Source organism: Tiliqua scincoides, chromosome 12, assembly GCF_035046505.1.
Source record: "Tiliqua scincoides isolate rTilSci1 chromosome 12, rTilSci1.hap2, whole genome shotgun sequence".
NCBI lineage: Eukaryota > Metazoa > Chordata > Lepidosauria > Squamata > Scincidae > Tiliqua > Tiliqua scincoides.
The window spans coordinates 16,149,811-16,168,821 of NC_089832.1; the positions used below are offsets into that span (position 1 = coordinate 16,149,811).

General features: G+C 46.4%; 1 protein-coding gene across 1 annotated transcript in view; it reads right to left on the minus strand.

Annotated features, from left to right (window-relative positions):
- GAB3 (GRB2 associated binding protein 3) overlaps positions 1 to 19,011 on the minus strand; it is a 76,241-nt gene that overhangs the window by 24,774 nt on the left and 32,456 nt on the right. The window contains exon 2 of the mRNA XM_066640263.1: positions 2,034 to 2,337. Within this exon, the coding sequence (XP_066496360.1) occupies positions 2,034 to 2,337 (304 nt within the window). The remainder of the gene's footprint in view (positions 1 to 2,033; positions 2,338 to 19,011) is intronic.

Genomic DNA, 19,011 nt, shown 5'->3' on the forward strand with positions numbered 1-19,011 from the left:
CCACATTCTACTTTGTTGTCCGGCCCTCCAATTACTCCAAGAAATACATCTATATCCTGCATTTTCTTTCCCTTTAGGTAACCTCACTGAGACTTTAGCTGCCCTTTTGAGTGACTCGTCTGTAGCCACCACTAATGCTGTAGCAGAATTTCTCTCTGCAGTCTCTAAGTTAAAGCCTTCACCTTGACTTTATCTTTGCTTTTTCCCTCTCTACCTTTACCTCCTTGCTGCGACCTTTTCTCTTGGCAAGTGGTTGGCAACCTTCAGTCTCGAAAGACTATGGTATAAGCCTACAGCACCCAGTATTCCCAGGCGGTCTCCCATCCAAGTACTAACCAAGGCCGGACCCTGCTTAGCTTCTGAGATCAGATGAGACTGGGCATGTACAGGGTATGGGATCACTAACCAGGGTCAGGCTTGGTTAGTACTTGGATGGGAGACCGCTTAGGAATACCGGGTGCTGTAGGCTTATACCATGATCTCGGAAGCTAAGCAGGGTCAGGCCTGGTTAGTACTTGGATGGGAGACCGCCTGGGAATACCGGGTGCTGTAGGCTTATACCATGATCTCGGAAAGCTAAGCAGGGTCAGGCCTGGTTAGTACTTGGATGGGAGACCTCCTGGGAATACCGGGTGCTGTAGGCTTATACCATAGTCTTTCGAGACTGAAGGTTGCCAACCATTTTTCTCTTGGCAACACAGCCATTGTGCCAGTTATTATTACTGCATTGTAATTTATTGTTTTATGTCAGTTTCATTGCTTTATGCCAATCAAGGTTTTGGAACTGGCCTTTCAATCAAGATGTTGACCCAAAGGAGATAGAAGGGGGAAAGGGAGCGACATGAAGACACAGGTGAACGGACTGCCACAGCAAGCACTGAGCCGCAGTGGCAGCCGGCTAGCAGCCCCTGGACACCCCCTGGGTGCACAGGGGGCAGGAGGGATGTGGGGAGGGGTGGAACGGGGTGGGAGAGGGAGGAATGGGGTGAAGTCTGGGGTGGAAACAGGGCAAATTGCAGCCTGGAAAAGGGCGTAGTGGGGGCAGCACTGCTGTTGATATGCTAATATCCTTCCAGGCCTTGATTCACCTTCCTGGGTCCACACAGACTTGCGCCAGCTAAATTGCTGGCACAGGTTTGAGCAGACCCATTCTGGCACTGGAGGCTTACTCCCAAGCAAGGGAACAAATACTCCCTTACCTGGAGGAGACCTCTGGACCTGTGGACCACACAGCCCTCCCCCCTTTCCAGTGTCCCATCTTCCCACCTACTCAGGGCAAAGCACCAGGCCTCTCTCCCCCCTGCCCAGCAACTCTGTACCCTGTATTTTCAGCTCTGTATTTTCAACTGCAGCTTGAGCTAGGGGCTGTGCGACCTGCCTGAAATTGGCTCGCGACCCGGCTGGTGGGTCCCGACCATAGTTTGAGAAACGCTGCTCTAACCCATTTCTTTGGTCACATGCAGCCATAATTCACGGAGCACAGAAAGACCTGCTCCTGCGGTCGGTACATTGGGCTAAATTAATTTGGTACCCAGCCACATCTGCACAGCCTAAAAGCCAATTAAAGCGGGACACGGATTCAGCGCAATTGGATAACAGTATCAGATAATTGGTTCTTAGATTCCATTTTTAAGACCTGGGAAGATTTCTCGTAACTGTCAAGCCGACTGCAGGATGACTCATTACCAGGCGTATTTTAAATGCAGAAGAAAACAAAGAGCACCTGCTCTGGTCCTCATCATCTCTATTTTCAATTGGAAAGGCTTTCTTCTTTAAATCAGAAGCAATTCCAAGATTAGGTGCTTCTTTAATGCAGAAGCCAAACAGAAGGCATTGGGAGAGTCACTGAAATCCATAGTGCTTCACAGACTGGTTCCCAAATAAGGATTCCAGATTAGAGTCCCCAACATCCAGATTGCCATAAGAACCTAAGAAGAGCCCCGATGGATCAGGCCAAAGGCCCATCCAGTCCAGCTTCCCGTAGAAGCAAATTGGTCAAAGCCACAAAGGTGGTTCTGTCTTCTGGCTCTTACCTGTCCCATCTTCCAGATGTCCAAAGTTACAGATCTGGGTGATGTGGTGCATCCATGCTTGCATTTCCGCTTCCGATTTGGCCACCAGGTAGAACGCGCGGTCTGTGGTCTTCACCACAAAGACTGAATTGTTCTGGAATTCCTTCTTGATGAAGTTAGACCCCGAGTGCTTCGCCACCTCGCACTCATTCAGGTTGATCACCCGGATGGGCTTCTTGGAATGGCTGTTTCGGTAGTACTCCAGGACGTCGGGGTTGCCGCTCATCCGACCTTGACGCAGCACAAACCAGCGTTTCCGCCAAGCCTGAGGAAACAGTAAGGACGCGTTACTGGGGTGGGAGCTGGGAGGTCTTTGCCTCTGCCCTGCAATATGCTGTCGTGGACATTGGATCCATCCAAAATCCGATCAACGAGTCTGAACGTCACATCAGCACCGACGGGCCCGCTCAAATTCCGCAAGGGGCATTCTCAGGTCTAACTGCTCATGCCTTTGAACACAGTAAGGTGCTTCTTTACGTAGGACTATCACTGACACTAATTCAGCGGCTCCCAAACTTTTTAGCACAGGGACACACTTTTTAGAACGACAGTCGGTTGGGACGCACTGGAAGTGATGTCATTAACCTGAGAGTGATGTCATGGCTAGAAAGGACATCATCAAGAAGGAGAATTTTTAACACCTCCCCATATGACAAACTCAAATCAAATCAATTCAATACATAAATTAAAAATTTACAATCAATGTAAGTTTAAACATTTATTTAAAATAAAGAAAAAATCTTCCTAACCCTCTCAAGCAAAGATAGCATGAGGTTGGGGTTGGGGGGGCATAATACTGGGATGAAAACTGCAGCTGGGGAAAGTACTAAAGCCCCCCTACCCTTACCACCATTTTGCCACACTTCATGCCCTCTGTACTATTTATATATAAAACTCAGCCCCCCCCCACACACACACACATTAACCCCATCAGGTCATGTTGCACATTTAAGCACATATCTAACTGGCCTTGGCAGTCTGTTCCTGAAGACATTTGCTGCCCCACGCCTTTCACTGGCGCTAAAGAGATATGAACACACACACACCCCCCTCAAATTCTGGCCCCCAGTTTGCTTTCCAGGCTCCTGTAAAGAAAAACCACAGTCGCGCAATACAAGAAGCGCCAGGCTTCGGGCTGCTCTGTTCATCTGAGCCCTGTCAGTCAAAGAGATTGCAAGACCCGTAATGTGCGCTAATGGCGCATTTGAAGAAAATAACAGGAGCGCAAGGCAGCTATTACCACCTCAAAATGGATTTTCTTCAGTAATTGGTTTGCCTCCAGAAAGAAGTCCTGTGAATCCAACTGGCAAGTAAATTGAACTGAAGGGGCACCGAGCAGCAAACACAGTCCTATGGTTCTATTTCAACCATCAAATCTTGGAGGTGCTTTTTGAAGATGAAGCACCGTCCGCTTCGAGGGCAGATCAAGACCTCCTGGGGCCTGAGGTGGTGGGCCAAATGCTGCCCCTCCAAGTGATAACTTGTGGTGTCCAATGCTGCCCCCATAGCCAGAGGCGCACCAGCTGTCATAATTTCTCCCCTTGCTCTCTACTGTCAAAACGGAAGAAAAGAACAGAATGAAAAGAGGAAGCGTGCAGGAGCACTGCTGACACTCTAGCCCACCATTCTCTCCTCCTCCAAACCCCCCCTCTTCCTTTTCAAATTTAGGAAATGAGAGGCGCCGGTGGCGTAGCGGGGGGGACGGAGCACTCAGTCTGGTGGGGAGGTTCAGAAGGGCGGGCAAGCGGACCCTCCCTTCAGAGCCATTCCCGGCGGGGAGAGCAAAACGGAGCCATACGGGAATGGCTCCGAAGGGGGGAGCCACTTGCCTCCTTGCCAGGCTAGCTGCTCTGCTCCCCCTCTAGCTACGCCACTGGGAGGCACATCAACAGAGGCCGAAGGATGGATGGCAGTGGGTGGTGGACACCTTTATCTATCCACCACCTGAGACCACTAAGAAAATTTTTTTTGTACTACCCCATCCTCCAAGTATCCCAGAGTTCCTTCCCTACATAGTTCCTCCCCTCATTCTACCACCTCATTCTACTTCATGCGGGCCTGGCCAACACATGTGAGAGCATGAGGTGGTTAGAATCCTGAGGGAGTAACCTGAGTTCCTTCCAACAGAGGGTTGGACCAAAAAACCCAGGGTTAAAAACAAGTTCCATCCCATAATTTAGCACATTGGTTCCCAAACTTTTGAACACCACAACCCACTTCCTCCCTCATAGTGGGTTGTGACCCTATGCTCAACGCTTTGGCCACAAAGCCTTTCTGGGAGTCTCTGGAGACCACTTCTGGGTCACACTGGTTTCACAACCCATTCCTCTCAGAAGCAATTAGAAGTTGCAGGCACAGACCAGAAATAAACCAGGAGTAAAATCACTTCCAGTCACTTCCGGGAGGCGTTCTGGGGCCAATGGAATGGGTTGCAGGCCTAGTGTGACCCAGAAGCAGAAAGCTCCCAGAAAGGCTATGCAGGTGAAGCACTGAGCATCGGGTCGTGAGCCACAGTGTGGGAAATCCTGATTTAGAGCAATGTGTTATTTGGCCCTGACAGAGTTAGAACCTGATAGGATTCTCTGGTTTAGAGAACATTTTCTCAGGCTTCCATGTGTCTCTTTGACTCTTCACTTATGCACAAGCTGGCTGAGAGAAGGTGGGACGGAAGCTTCCCCAATGGCTCCCTTGGCACATCAGTGGCTAAGAAAGCGCAATTGTGTTGATGCTCCAGGACTCAGGTTAAGAGAAAATTCCGACATGGAGGGCTGGAAAGAGTGTGAGTGTCTTGAGCTTCTTGAGTGATGCACACCTCTCTCTGCAGAGAGGTACCTTGCACACCTCACAAGACGGGGGAATACCTGATGCCCAGAGCCCAGCTCTTGCACAAGAAATGCGCTCCCCTGCACATGGAAGCATCTTGCAACATTCAACACCTCCAGCAACTGTTGACTGTCGCCGGTGAGTTTTGCGATCTGAAGTTTGTTGCCCAACCACTTAAAAGTAAAAACAAAGTTTCTCGTTTACTAAAACAATGTTAGCCGCTGATCAGATGTTTGCCCCAGCAGTGTGAAGCCGGAACAGGATGGCCGACCTTCAGGAGTCTTTGATGAGCCAGAGAAAGAGAGACTGGAGTCATCTGACACATGGCTTTACTGGTGAACAAAATGGTGACAATTTTTCAATAAATTCACAATTAACTACCATTAATTGTTAAAACAAGCAGGGCTCCTGAAGACAGTTATTTGATTGGCTGTCTCGTTCCATATAATCTGATCCATAAGAACATAAGAACAGCCCCACTGGATCAGGCCATAGGCCCATGTAGTCCAGCTTCCTGTATCTCACAGCGGCCCACCAAATGCCCCAGGGAGCACACCAGATACAAGAGACCTCATCCTGGTGCCCTCCCTTGCATCTGGCCTTCTGACATAGCCCATTTCTAAAATCCATCTTCTGAGGTCATCAAAGGGGGTTCTTTTAACCATGCTGCCATGGTGGAGGTGAGGGGGACAGCGGTAAGGAATAGGGCCTCCTCGATAGTGGCGCTCCAATTGCGGAAATCCCTCCCCCTGGAATTGCAGAACTCCCTCCCTCTGGAATCCCCCTGCTTCCTCTTTGGAGATTTTTCAGGGTGACTTTAAGACCTTTTCGTTTAGGATGGAGTTTGGTAGCTGACATGATGGACTGATAATTTTGATTAAATGTAATTTTTAATCGTTTCTATGTGATCCATTGGGCTTTGCCTTTATCATTTTGTTTTTAAAATTTTATTATTGCCATATGTTTTTAATCTTGGAAGCTACATGAATTGCCCCAACTGGGAGAAAGGTGGGGTAGAAATTCTTCAAATAAATAAATAAATAAATACTGAATGAATGAATGAATGAATGTCCCAGCACCCCATTCTTTGACTTGTTACTTTGGCATTCTAGAGACTTCCAGGAATCTCAAGTGGGGTTCTGGCCTCATAACAGCCCTGCAAAGTAGCCTAAGCCTGGAGACACTGACTTGTCCAAGCCCAAGTGAGCTTCCTTGATAGAGGGAGACTCCCTGGTTGATCCTTTCCCAATTCTTCTCAGTGATTATTCCCCTCCTATTACCAATCTGGTGGCGGAATTTTTAGCGGTAGTCTCTAAGGCCAAAATTTGAAGTTAACATTCCCAAAGCTGTTCTATTTTATTATGCTATTTATTCTCTGTAAACTTTTAATATGCCAATAAAGGTACTGAAGTGTGGGAAGTGTGTGTGATAGAGGGAGACTCATTGGAGCTGCTTTTCCAGAACCCGTGCCCAATGCTATAGGTGCCAAAGTTATGCTCTCAGAAACGTGTTGCGCCCACTTTGTTATTTAAGACCGATCATTTCCAGACAGGGTTATTTTTCCGAAAGGCTTGTTGATTATAGGAGGGAAACTTATTAGTGCTTCCTATAAATGAAAAAAAGAAAAGAAGTGGACACTGAAATTTCATTGCCAATGAATGTGTCAGCCAGTTAAGTCAAAGAAGCAATTCTTCCTCCAACTTGTTTGAGACTAAAACACAAGGCTTTCAGGAACGGGATGCCCACAAGGGATGGTTTTGCGGAAGGACACCAAAAGCTCCGGGCTCAAAGTCCGAGCAATGGCTGAATTCAAAGCATATGGGAGCTGAGGCCGGACAATAGAGTTCTATGAAGTTGCAATGGCTGGTTGTGCACGCACCCAACTGCCCCCAGCACTGCAGCTTGGGTACGCTTATGAAGTCACCTTCTGAAGATTCTCTGGCTTGGTCTTCTCAGCACCTAATATTACACCTAGCAAGGTACCAGCATGTTTCCACTATGGAGTAGCTCAAAGCAGCAGTCTTCAGCCACTCAAGACCCTGGAGCCATTCACCCAGGCCTTCTTGCACTGGATACTCTTAAAACTATCCAGGCCTGAGACTTGCAATGCCAGGATGGTGCAGTGGTTCCGGAGTTGGACAGGCAGCCCAATCCTATGTGTCACACATAGTGCTCCAGACCCACTGCCTAGTGATGCGTGACCCACTAGTGCTCCAGACCTACTGCCAGTGACGCGTGTTGTGAAAGTGCCAACTTTTCCGCTGACGGCGGAGAGCAGTAGACAAGGCTAGAACTCCTAGACAAGGTAAATCCCACCAGTGTCATTGACTTTGGATACAATGCATGTCTACTCAGAAATCAGCCCCACATTTTTTCTGGGCAAGAATATTTGGCACCAGTGGTCAACTTGCTGGGGATCTGGAAATTGGGAAAATGTCTTGATCTTCTGTTTGTTTGGTTTGCTTGATGCAACGGGTGCCCTTAACCAGCTCCAGACAAATGGATCATTCCCATTATGTCTCAACTGGGTGAATTTCATCCCAGTGTCTGGAAAGACACTATCGGCAAGCTGCAAAGTCTGGACCCCACAGCTCGGCACACAGCTGTTCCACATGATGATTCATCAGGGCTAGAAACAAAACACTTCCCTAAAGTACTCCTGAATAGTGACCCACCCATGATGCCATCAGCTCTACTCAACAGGAAGGACTATCCATACTTCCCGTCCCAACTGGGACTTTTGACACAGGCTGTATTTTTTTTTTTTTCCAGCTAGCTTCTGGTGCTAGAAATGCAAGAGAGATGTTCTTTTTTTCCTCATCCCTGCATGCTCAGGTCATGCTTGGTTATTACATTCTAGCACAAGTGACAAATTCGTTTCATATAGTTGACCAAATAGCTCATGGTGCCTGCCGAGGGCCGCAAGTGACATCATCAAGCAGAGGTTTAATGGGCCTTACAGATGATGATGAAGAAGCAGATGATGGCCAAAAATAAACACTTTATTCTTGCACAGAAATTCATTCATTGCAAATGACAGAAGAGAAAATCTTGTGCATAATTTCAAGATATGAGAGATCCCAATTATCACAATGGGAGAACCCAATTATAACGGGGGCTGGAGAAATTGCTTGAGGGCCACATCTGGTCCACGGGTCTTGTGTTTGACACCTCTGTTCGAGCAAGCTTGCCACACTAGCGATATGAAATGCAAGCTCGGAGCTGGAAAAGATGGCCACTTCCATGCACAGATTTCTACAGCCTGCAACATGGCAGCCTCTGTGCACTGAATTTCAATGACTCCTCAAGACTGGATGCCTCAAGCCCTTGTGGCTATAATAGTGATTGCGCAACTCCCCACAAGTAGCAGGTTGTTTAACCCTTAATGCACATAGCCTAATCTACCCTTGTTTGTCTTGTGAGCCACCAAAAATCAGGTCGTGAGCCACTGGTGGGCCAAGGACCCACAGTTTGGGTACAGCTGCTACTGGCTGTGGTTTGTTCTATGGGTTTTGCCTCTTTCTTGGTGTCAGGACCATGCTATGGTAGATTGGGGAGTCAGGGCTGCAAGGCAAGCCAAGAATCAGGATTGAGGAGCCAGGATCAAAGTCAGGACTAAGGAGTGAAGCCAGGAGAGGAAGCCAGGAGTCAAGCTGGGACTTGGAAACAAAGTCACAGAAGGGACAACACCAAAGATAAGCAAAGACCTTGCCTTGTCTAGCACATGCCCGATCTTGTCTGATCTTGGAAGCTAAGCAGGGTCAGGCCTGGTTAGTACTTGGATGGGAGACCGCCTGGGAATACCGGGTGCTGTAGGCTTCTACCATGATCTCGGAAGCTAAGCAGGGTCAGGCCTGGTTAGTACTTGGATGGGAGACCGCCTGGGAATACTGAGTGCTGTAGGCTTATACCATGATCTCGGAAGCTAAGCAGGGTCAGGCCTGGTTAGTACTTGGATGGGAGACCGCCTGGGAATACTGGGTGCTGTAGGCTTACACCATAGTCTTGCGAGACTGAAGGTTGCCAACCATTGTCTAGCAATGACCTTGCCCAAGCAGAAACCCCTTTATAGCCATTCCTGTTCAGGGACATCTAATTGGATGGACAAGGCCAGTCTTGAATCTCTTGCCCCTGTGATGATGTTGCAGTTCTAGCAGGTACGGCCACACAGGGCAGCCATTCACAGAACCCCACAGCTCTCCGCTTCAGTTCAACGCAGGCAGCTCCAGAGCCATGACAGATGCCCGCGGCACAAACCCAGACATCAATCCTCTTTACATAAGAACCTTAAAGCCCCGTTGGGTCAGCTCAAAGGCCCATCCAGTCCAGCTTCCTGTATCTCACAGTGGCCCGCCAGAAGCCTCAAGCAGCACACAAGGCAACTGCATCCTGTTTCCACTCCCTTGCATCCTGCATTCAGAGACAGCCTAATTATAAAACCACGAGGTTGCACATACCCGTCACGGCTTCTAACCTGTGATGGACTTTTCCTCCAAGAATGCGTCCACTCCCTTTTCAAAGTCATGTAGGCCAGACACCAGCCCCACATCCTGTGGCAAGGAGTTCCACAGACCAATTACACGCTGGATAAAAAAAAATTTCTTTCGTCTGTTCTAACTTCCCTGACGCTCCGTTTTAGAGGACGTCCCCTGGTTCTGGTGTTGTGCGAGAGGGAAACGAACATCCCTCTATTCACTCTATCCATCCCCTTCATTATTTTGTACTGTCTCAATCATATCCTCCCTCAGGCCCCTTTTCTCAGACATCTCTTTAAAAGATGTGATTCAGTTCCCCAGCCCTTATTTTTTTTCCACCAGCATCCACAATAAACATGCAGGTCAAGGTTTGCACAAAAGAACGAAGGACAAGCAAAAACAAAGTTCATTAAGAAACAAACCACAAATTGTCCTGCCACGTCCGGCACGCCAAAAGGGGCGAGCAATGTGCCCCAGGCGCATTCCAAGAACTCAACTTATTTTTATGGGTCAGAAAAATCTTCAGTTCCTCCTAGGAACACATCGGTGGGGGAAAAACACTTCACCCTTCCCTACTCAATTGATATCCACATATGATTAGCTAAAAGCATTGACCTGAAACTGTCTTTCGTTACTGGCGCTGATGAATGTTTTATATAAAAGCAGAGGCCAAGGCTGACATTTTTGAGAGCAGAAGAACTTCTTTAGCTTCTCTTTGCGCAAAAAGGGGGTAAAAAAACCCAGCTAGGCCCATCAAGCAAAAGAGAAAAAATGCCACCCTCAGAATAAAATCGGAGCAGAATGAAATCTGTATCCCCAAACTGCATTTCCCCCGCTAATTGCAGACCCCTCGTCTATCGCGTCTATGTATATTTATGTATCCACAAACAGCTGCAAGAGAGTGAGTCACCGACGCTATTTAATAAGCTTGCAAATTTGATGTTGGGCTAATGGATTCCTTTGGGCACGTCCGTAGTCAAATGGATTGGAGAACTGGGGAGTCTTTTGTTTTTCAGAGAGGCTATTTAGGAAAAGCACACCAAGCTGCAGAAGTGAACAGTAACCAATATGACCAAGTCATTGTGCAAATCGACGGTGAGGCCCATTGTACACTTCGATGGTGAAATCTGGAGTTTTGCATCCAGTTCTGGTCACCACATCTCCACATCTCCAAAAGGATACAGTGGAATGGAATCATTTTGAGAGATGATTTTTGTCCGAAAAGTGGAAATTAATTCAAACCACATCTCCCTTCTGCCATAGCTGTAAAGCAGCAGGTGCCTTTTTAAAAAAAACAACAACCAAAGACTAGCATCTCTTGCAGGAGTCGTGTCTTCTCCTGTGAAAGAAAACTGCAAGGATGGAACTTTTAAGAGTGCTACACCCTTACCCATCTTGTGCACATCAAAACAGAAAAAGGTGCAAGGGAAAGAATGATTTCTAGTGCAAAGCTATGCACGTCTAATCAGAAGCAAGGTTCAATACATTCTATGGGACTTGCTCCCAGGAAAGTGTGTATAGCACTGTTTCTCAAACTGGGTTGGGACCCACCAGGCGGATCATGAACCCATCTCAGGTGGGTCCCCATTCATTTCAATATTTTATTTTTAGTATATTAGACTTGATGCCAACATGCCATGTGATTGCATTGGGGGAGATCTGTACTTTTAACAGGCTACTATGTATATGCTTTTAACAATGATAGCCAATGGGGCTTACTCCTGGGTAAGTGTGGATAGGATTGCAGCCTAGGATTGTTAAAAATGTTTTCCTGCTTGATAATGTCACTTCCAGCCACGACATCATTTCCAGGTTAATGACATCACTTCCGGTGGGTCCTGACAGATTATTATTCTGAAAAGTGAGTCCTGGGCTAAAACGTTTGAGAACCACTGATGTATAGCAGTGTTTCTCAAGCTGTGGGTCGGGACCCACTAGATGGGCCGCGAGCCAATTTCAGGTGGGCCCCCATTCATTTCAATATTTTATTTTTGATATATTAGACTTGATGCTACCATGGTATGTGACTGCATTTGGGGAAATGTGACAGACCTGTACTTTTAACAAGCTATGTATATTATTTTAACAATGATAGTAAATGGGACTTACTCCTGGGTAAGTGCGGGTAGGATTGCAGCCTAGGATTGTTAAAAAAATTTCCTGCTTGATGATATCCCTTCTGGTCATGACATCACTTCCAGTGGGTCCTGACAGATTCTCATGCTAAAAAGTGGGTCTCAGTGTTAAATGTGTGTTGTATAGGATTGTGTGGTGTATAGGATAGCAGCCTCAAAGGTATCTCTCAGGAAAAGCAGCTTCCAAATGCAAATATTTGGTAATATTCTCCTCCCCCTTCAGTTATGTTAATTTTAGACCACAAAACCAGAGAGTACACAATATCCAATTTCAAAATAACTTCAGCTGCAGTGAACATTTGAAAAGTTTTCTTAGACTTTGAGCAGGTTTCTTAAACTAATAGCTTTCATGGAGAGACTCCAAATTACTACTTTTTTTCCCCTTAGCTAAAAGAAACCATCTATAGGGACAAATAATCCCTTTTCTTGCCGTTTATGTGTGACTATAAACACAGATGTGAATTGCATTTATACAAAAAAGGTAGAGAAGTAGAGCAGGTGGTTTGGATATATATATATATATATATATATATATATATATATATATATATATATATATATATTTCCCCTTCAGTTATATGGTCTCCTGCTTTTAGTTTCACTTCATTCTGACCTCCCTCTTGCTACATTCCATGCAAACAGAATGCATTTTTTGCTGTTTCACCTTCTTAACTGAGCACGCAGTGGAAAGTCCTCGCCAGCCAAACAGCCGATCCTTAACTGTCTAATCTCACATGATTCTAACGCACAGAACAAAAAGGAACATAAACAGGAAATTGGGCAAAGAGATTCTGTCAGTGGGAGCCCTAAAATATCATGCTTTAAAAAAAAATTTTTTTTAAAAAAAGGCAGGACTGTGACCTTAATGAGATACATGGTTCTCCTAATGACAAGTCAATTATTTTTTCTCACCAAGCCACTCAAATCTTCCAACGTCTTGTTATACTCATAAGAACATAAGAAGAGCCCCACTGAATTAGACCAAAAGTCCAGCTTCCTGTGTCTCACGCTGGCTCACCAGGTCCCTCAAAGAACACACAAGACAAGATATCTGCACCCTGGTGCCCTCACCTTGCATCTGGCATTCAGAGGTAGCCTATTTCTAGAATCAGGAGGTGGCACATACCATCATGGGTTGTAACCCGTGATGGACTTTTCCTCCCGAGATTTCTCCAATCCCCTTTTAAAGGCATCTGGGTCAGATGCCATCACCACATCCTGTGGCAAGGAGTTCCACCAACTAATTACACTCATTTTGGGGTCCTAATTGTATTTCTTCATTAATAAATTTGCTCATTTTCCAGGCCACTGCCCCCAACGATGGAGGCATTTTGCAAAGAAGAATTAACCAACAAAATGTTCACATTGTGTATTAAAATGTTATCTCTGCTCGCAGAAAGCAACATTAAATCAACCTAAAACTGGGAATACAGCTTGAGTGAAGACTGCCAGTGTTGGGTAGGCACTACCAAATACAGGCTTCTTATTTTGAAAATAAGTAAGGCAAGTAAGGCAAGCTGTATGGGTCTCCCTGGGAAGGGAGTTCCACAACAGAAGGGGTCACCACTAAAATGGCCCCGTCTCTTGTACCTGTGAGATAGATCTCCATCAATGGTGAGTCAAAGAGCATAGCTTCCCATGCAGATTTCAGGGACTGGGTGTGTCAATATGGAAGACAAGAATCCTAATAACATAACTGACTTGGTGCACCCCTTCACTTTCACTCTGCAGAAGAACTAACTGTAAACCAACATGCTAGAAGAATGAACTGTGTTCTCAGGACACGATTCTCAGGCCCTTTCGACTCACTCAGCTTAACCATACACCCCTGTGGGTTCACTGAATGCAGTGCCTGAACGGAGCCCCTATAGATACAGCTGTAAACTGTCTGCACAGAGAACCCCCTGTGCAGACAGCACACACATGACCATTTGATTCAGGCATTCAAAGATGTGCAAGCAAGTGGGCTGGATTCGGCCATGCGCATTCATTGTACCAGGTAGCACGACCAGCTAGAAGCGCTTATGCTATTTTTGCATTTGAAATTACCGGAGCGTCTTGCCACGAGGCCGCAGTAATCATGACCAAGTGACAACACTGATATGTGTCCTGACACCCAGCAGCGCTCATGCAATGCTCTCCTCCAAGCATTCATGAAGGTATAATGAACGCGTTTGGGGGAACAGGCTCCACCTCTGACTAACGTGCATTCATTTGCGTGTCTGTAGTGGATCTTATTGGAGGATGCTCTCTATGCATACAGTTGTCTCATGGGCTCCACGCAAACATTCAAGTCAGTAGCGTAGCTATGGGGGGGCAAAATGGCACGGTAATATTACAGGCGCCACAATGCGCTGTGAAGCGGCCCCTCCCATGCGCTGTCTGGTCAGCTTATGCTTGACAAGTGCTTGATATTCAGTAAACACTAAACAGCCACCAAATGGCATCCTAATGCGAAGGTGAACACGCAAGTTGTTTGTTGCGGTGCGGTACAATTCCACTTACTGAACAGGAACTTTGTATGTGCATTGTTTTATAATCATTGCAGTTTATAGACCTGTTAAATAAAACAACACCTGTACAACAGTATGACGACTTTTGTCCATCAAATAGAAGTGAAGGGCGGCTCCTTTTAAAGGAGACACAAACAGCAGAGGTTCAGTGCATTATTTATTTTTCACACCGCCCTTCCTGCAAATTGCTCGGGGCAGTGTACACAGCTGCTCCCCTCCTTTTGTCCTCACAACAACCCTGGTGTGAGAAAGTGACTGGCCCAAGGTCACCCAGGAAGCTTCGTGGCTGAGGGGGGATTCGAACCTGGATCTTCCAGGTCTAAGTCCACCTTCCAAACCACTACACCACATTGGCTCTATTTTTATTAATAGGTGAGTTGATCTGAAGAAGAAATCAATGCCAAGGATCAGGCAATCCTGGCCGCCTCTGCTAAATGTATATCCACAGCCCAATCCTATCCCCCCCACCATGCTATAGCATGCCAAAAAGGGACACTTGCATGCTATGGTAGGGGATGCAATTTGAAGACAAACGGGAGGTAAGCAAAAAAAATTTAGCCTACAGGCCACCTATGGGTCTCCGCAGACCCACACCAACCACTGCGCTGGAGTAAGTCAGAGGACAGCCAGGGAGCATTCTGAAGTGAGCTTTCGGGAAGTTGCTGCTGCTACGATCCACCCCTTCCTTCCCCCAAAACACCCACTGCTCTGCCCCAAACTCAATCGTCCCTCCCACTCCCCATCCGTTAAATTTTTACGCGCAGGCGAAACGTAGTAGTAGAAAAATATTCTGCTTTCCTCTTCATATAACAGCACGGTTATGTGCCTTTTGCTAAATCATTTATTTTGGGTTTTCTTGAGGTTTTTAGAGCTGGGCATTTCATTTCATGCGCGGAGAGAGAAAGCGAGAAGGCTTTAGAGCGCATATACAATTCTCCAGGACAGAATCCACACTGGATTTGTGAAGGTTCTTTGAAAGGAAGCATGAGCACACAGCAAAAACACGGAAAGGCACTTGAGGTCAAACTAAGCAATGGATATCAACGGATGAATATCACTATGAAATCCACTCCTCACCTGAAAATATAAATTGATTACATAGAAATAGATAAGATAGATATAAATATTCATTCATTCATTCCCATCTCACGGTAATTTTATTCTCCACATACCAAAAGTTTTCTCCTTTATGTCATTTTTAAGCATTTTTATATGGAAAATGTCTGTCTCTCTCTCTATATATATATACATATACACACTTATGTGAAATATTTCACTCTCTCGTGAGAAATGCACACCAGTTGTGAAATTCCATATCTTTCTTTTCCTGGTGCATTCCTCAAAGTCCACTGTGAGACATGAGGGGCAATCTATCATGTGTCAGTTTCCTGATGCCGTTTCTCCAAGCGACACCTCCTGAAGACAGCCCAAGAACCTCTGCCTACTCAGTGCACGCCAGTAGTGTAGCTATGGGGGGGCTGCGCGATAAGTACTGTACGTTCCGCAATGTGCTGTGTAAGATGCCCCTCCCACTTTCTGGAAGAGCCATTCTGCATAGTGACATTGCCATTGCTGCCCAAATGGCTCAGACAGTGAGTGGGTCGTTTACACGTGGTACCTGCAATACTTACCATGTCCCCCCCCGCAGCTACACCACTGGTGGCTTTTGAAAAACCTCCTATATCAGGAGGTCTCTGGCAGTCTCTGACTCAACCCATATATCCATGGAGCATCATGCTTTCAGAAGCATGGCTTGATCAAATTACTGAAGGCACTCAAGGGAAAAACATGGAACAAGCCATAAACCCAGTCCCACACAGTGGGCTGTCCTGAGGTTGCAGACCCACACCAATCAGGACCACAGGCAGAGAGATGAGCATGGCAGATGCCACTGATGCAGCAATGCTGATGTGGGGTTCCCCCACTGCCTGCTTCCCCGGCTATCCCAGGAAAGGGACTGCACTGAAACACTGAAGCAGGAAGCCTCCCAAGTCAACCTGACCCAGGATGAAATTCCTTCCTAGCAAGGCCATCCAATCTCGCACACCGAAGCCAAGACTGGCCAGTGAGCCTCACCAAGTCAAAACCATGCTTGTTTGTTTGGGCCATTGGCTGTAACAATTAAATCAACAGCGACCCATCCTCAAGGGAGCAGACCTGACCAATTAAAAATCAAAAGCTGCAACACTTCAAAGCCAGCTCTGTGATCTGTCCAAAGGGGGGGGAAGAACCCCGTTTAGGTTGCAGTCCAACATACAAACGCTTTAGGGCCCCGTTGCGTTCAAGGGACAAGAAGGAAGCAAATGCTGGACATCCCTGATCAAGTCAAAGATTACATAGGAAGCTGCCTTATATTGAATCAGGCCAGGTGTCCATCTGGCTCTGAATGGTGTACACCGCCTGCAGTAGTGGTCCTTTTCCTAGCCTACCTGGAGGTGCAAATGTTTGGACCCAAGACCTTCTGCACAGTGCCATACTGCTGAGTCCTTCCCTTTGGCACCAGGTTGACTGCATTACATTGTTTGTTTCTGTATCTTGTGGGCCTTCCTGTATCTCACAGTGGCCCACCAAATGCCCCAGGGAGCACACCAGGTAACAAGACACCTCATCCTGGTGCCTTCCCTTGCATCTGGCATTCTGACATAGCCCATTTCTAAAATCAGGAGGTTGTACATGCACATCATGGCTTGTAACCCGTAATGGATTCTTCCTCCAGAAACGTGTCCAATCCCCTTTCAATTCCATTCTATTAGCTAACGCAGTGATTTTCAACCTTTTTCATCTCATGGCACACTGACAAGGTACTAAAATTGTCAAGGCACACCAACAATTTTTTGACAAGGCACACCATTTTGTTAGTGGGGGGCTCACATTCCCCAATGGCTCTACTAATAAATGACCCTCCACCAAACACCCCCGGCAGACCTGCAGAGCATTTGTGGCACACGAGTGTGCCACAGCACAGAGCTTGAAAATGGCTGACCGTATGCAGGGCATGTTGTATTAAACAACTGCAAAATAGCAGCACTTTGGAAATCCTTGCACCAAAGTTAAATAAAGAAACTTCAGAATATACAGATAAACATAAAATTGTTCAAAATTTGTGACACCACAATAACTTCAGTTCTGCAGCCCTCGTATATTTCAGAGGAAAGCAAACTATGACCGAAACTACAGGGCAAGGATACAGATCCTTCTGTACATCTTACAAACGCATCCAAGCAAAGTCTGGAAAACCAAGGCTTACTGTCTCCACAGCTGATCGAGAGAAATTGTTCTGCTATTTGCATACACTAAGTGGAATGCAGACCTCTCTAATGGGGGGGAGGGGAGAAGATGTCTTGAGCAATATTTGAATATTTTAGCAAGATAAGGATGTGCAACCCACATGTCCAGCTGGATAGCAAGGACATATTTTTAAAAACTATATACACACCCCACCAAAAAGCATAGGACCTTTTTTTTTCTTTAATCAGAAGTGGCTCCCACTGAGTTCTGTCTGCTACTAGAAGCATTAAAGTCAACGTTAATCTGAAATTTGCTCGTGGAAGCCCTCCATTTACTAGAGGTGGGAGAAAACGGTTTTAATTTTTTTCACGGATTTTGCTGTTTTCCAAAGGTAGAAGTGCAGAAAGCAGCGTTAAGAACATAAGAACATAAGAACAGCCCCACTGGATCAGGCCATAGGCCCATCTAGTCCAGCTTCCTGTATCTCACAGCGGCCCACCAAATGCCCCAGGGAGCACACCAGATAACAAGAGACCTCATCCTGGTGCTCTCCCCTACATCTGGCATTCTGACTTAACCCATTCCTAAAATCAGGAGGTTGCGCATACACATCATGGCTTGTACCCCATAATGGATTTTTCCTCCAGAAACTCATCCAATCCCCTTTTAAAGGCGTCTAGGCTAGACGCCAGCACCACATCCTGTGGCAAGGAGTTCCACAGACCGACCACGCGCTGAGTAAAGAAATATTTTCTTTTGTCTGTCCTAACCCGCCCAACACTCAATTTTAGTGGATGTCCCCTGGTTCTGGTATTATGTGAGAGTGTAAAGAGCATCTCCCTATCCACTCTGTCCATCCCCTGCATAATTTATAAAAGCGTTATGTGCTTTTATTCAAAGTTTACATGATTATAAGTTATAATCACTTTAAAAGTGTACTGGGTAGGTGATGTAGGTCGTAGTTATGCACCCCTCATTAAAAAAATAAATAAAAACCAAATAATTGTTTGCAGATTTGGGGGGCTTTGAGTTTGTTTACAAAAAGGAGAAGTGCAGAAAACAATGTTAGAAGTTTTTTATTTCGTTATCACTGTTTGGTTGTTTTAACACAGCTGTGCAGAAGAGAGACTTTTTGCAAGTCCAACATCTCGCCTAGTGGACAACCAATGTATTTTTACCCTGGAACAATGAAAGAACAGAAGGACAGAGGAAGAGCTCCAGTGAATCAGGCCAAAGGCCCATCTAGTCCAGCTTCCTGGATCTCACAGTGGCCCACCAGAAGCCTCAGGAAGCCTCAGGAAGCACACAAGATAGCTGCAACCCTGTTGCCACTCTCTTGCGTCTGGCATTCAGAGACAGCCTACTTCTAAAACCAGGAAGTTGCACATACCCATCCTGGAGTGTAACCTGTAATGCATTTTTCTTCTGGAAATCTGTCCAATCACCCTTCAAAGGCATCTAGACCAGATGCCATCACCACGTCCAGTGGCAGGGAGTTCCAATGACTAATTGCATGCCGAGTAAGGAGAAGTCTTTGCATCCAACTGCCTTGTTTGCTCATTCTGGCCTTCCCCCCCCCCCCAAAAAAAACAACAAAGCAGAACAAGCAAAGAACATGGTAGTACAGCTGCCTTGCCCTAGTTTAGGAAGCAAACCCCTTGCAGTCCAGCGCGCAAGAGTTTGTTTAGAGCAAGGCAGCTTCCAAACCTTCACTCTGGACTCCCACTGGTCTTGGTTTCCAGGCATTGTCGAAGCAAGAGTGAGC